Here is a 2,305-nt window from a genome sequence, read left to right on the forward strand (position 1 = left end):
GGACTGCGATTCAGTATGTACGCTGACTATTCCACCGCCCCCCCCCAGAAATTCAGCGGAAGCTTGCTTGCAAAAGTCATATAGCGGGCCATGTTTAGAACCGTCCGGTGCATGCGCCCTGCCTTGCCATTTGATTTCTTGATTTCTTGCTTCGCTCACCTGCCGTGACACGCCGGTGGACTTGCAGAACAAATCAACGTTCCGATATTCACCCCCCCCATCTGTGCGTAGCACATAAATGCGACAGTCGAAGCACTTCACAAAGAACACTAAGATTTTCTTGAACCTTTTCGCCGCTTGGTCCTTGGTGCGTGCCAGAAATACGCGGCAGTAGTTGCTCTTGTGATCGACAAAGTTAACGAGGTACCGATTTCCAAAGCGATCCCTTGGCGTCATCGGTCCCTTAAGGTCTGAGGAATCACACCGCCGATGCGATCGATCGAAGAGTGCACATTCGTATTTTTCTTTGACTGCGCGTTCTTGGTTTGCTTACTCTGGGCGCACGTGACGCACACCATGTGTCGACAGTCCGTGAGCTGAATTCCAAAGCCGGGCTCGAGCGCCATCCTCTCGATTGTGTCGTACGATAGGTGCCCGGAACGCTGATGGAAATGCATTAGTGTTCCACGCTGCTCGTTTTCTCTGCGCTCCTTCACCTTAGCAATCGATGCCACGATAGAGCCAGCCCTGCAAATGCCGTCTCGTTTGGCTTGCACTTCTGCAACAAGTACATTGTTCCGCATTGCCACATCAAAGACGACGTCGCCGGTGTTGAGCGATCTAATCGTTTGCGTAAGCGAGCTTGCATCCCTTGAACTCAGCTTGCCGTACGACAATATATTGTGGGCTAGCATTGGTGCGTAGTAGACGTCCGTTAAGCGAACTATGCTCGGCTTGCGAAGCGCCATTACCCGCAGTAGCACGCTACCGACCAGCGTCAGCTGAAGCCTCTTGCCATCGGCTACCAAACACTAATCGTAACATTCTCGAGCATCTTTGAGTAGCGCTGCGTCGTTCACGAGATGCCGGCTCGACCCTCTGTTCAAGATCCAAACCTTCTCTTGAGTGTTGCTTTCTTGTACGCACAAGGTGTAGTGTACAACGTTCTTCGTTTTGACGTTTCTCTTCCAGCCACCCTAGGCACCATCATGCCTTTTCTTCTTCTCATCGGGACAAGCAGCCAAAATGTGGCCAACCTTGCCGCATCCAAAGCACGCTCGTGTCTCGACGCGTGGTTTGCTCTCGACAATATTCGCAACGACGTCTTTCCAAACGAAGCAGGACCCCTCGTATAAATCCCAACAGACTCTGCGAAATGCGCGAGCTCTGCCGCTTGAACGAGGAAATTGAGACGCCTGGCATCATACTTTGCCATGATTACCGTGCACAGCTCACTCGACGCATAGTGGACGATGTTGTCAAGCACTTGCGCGTCAGCCCCTCCGCACGTGTCGCTCACTTCCACCAAGTACAGGTAGTTCTCGGTCCAGATCCTATTGGCGTCTTTCTTCGCCGTGAACAGTCTCATTGACTGTGCCGCAGAGATCGTCGTCTTGAACGTCTGGTGTAGTCGCTCCATAACATGGTCCAGCGTTGGGAGCTGGCGCCACCAAGTCTTAACCTGTCTTAACCTGCTTGTTGTTGTACCGCTCGGCCGTGCCACTCATGTAGTGACCAAGCAAGTCAGCCTTCAAGTCATCTGACCAGCCAAAAGCACAAGCTGCTTGTGCGTACTGAATCTGACGCATGAACGTCTGACCCCAATCCAGAAACCCGGAGCCCAGACCTCGGTACAGCTCCGTTCCGTCAGACTTGCGAATGGTGAGTCTGCGCTGCCGCTCATCTGGTACGCGCATCGCTTGCTGTGCGACCGGCTCCATTCGTCGCGCGTAGTCCTGTGCCGCTGCGAACTGTGGTGAACGGAACCGGGTTTGCTGCGGCACTTCGCCGCGCTAAACGCCACATTCCGACCGTGTAGTGCGTACGCTGCATGTATGCGCGGCCTTGGCCATCCCTTTGCTGCACGGGCGAATGACTTAGCGCGTCGATGTGCATCGAGCACCCCCTCGGCCGTTGCCAAGGGCGGAATGGAACATGCCAGACTCAATTGCTCCGAGCATACGCTCGTCCTCGTCTCGCTTCACTTGCGAGGCCTCCATCTGCGTCATCCGTGCTTCGAGGTCGAGGAGCGTGGCGAGAATCCTTGCGTTGACGTCATCGCCCTTCCATGAGCGGTGGGCGTGGCTCCCACAACTACTGGAGACGCTGTGGCCCTGTCGTGGCCGGCGTCGAAGCTGACTGGGGT

At 54.8% G+C, this 2,305-nt stretch overlaps 1 protein-coding gene across 1 annotated transcript; it reads right to left on the bottom strand.

The window, feature by feature from the left end:
• Positions 1–1,616: 1,616 nt before the first annotated feature.
• Positions 1,617–1,880, bottom strand: PHALS_03964 (conserved hypothetical protein; the record flags this gene model as incomplete). Its single annotated transcript, XM_024718261.1, has 1 exon — positions 1,617–1,880. The coding sequence occupies one exon, from the start codon at positions 1,878–1,880 to the stop codon at positions 1,617–1,619; it is 264 nt and encodes an 87-aa protein (XP_024583677.1).
• Between the last annotated feature and the right edge of the window lie 425 nt (positions 1,881–2,305).

This window comes from Plasmopara halstedii (genome assembly GCF_900000015.1).
Source record: "Plasmopara halstedii genome assembly, contig: Scaffold_2450, whole genome shotgun sequence".
Lineage (NCBI taxonomy): Eukaryota > Oomycota > Peronosporomycetes > Peronosporales > Peronosporaceae > Plasmopara > Plasmopara halstedii.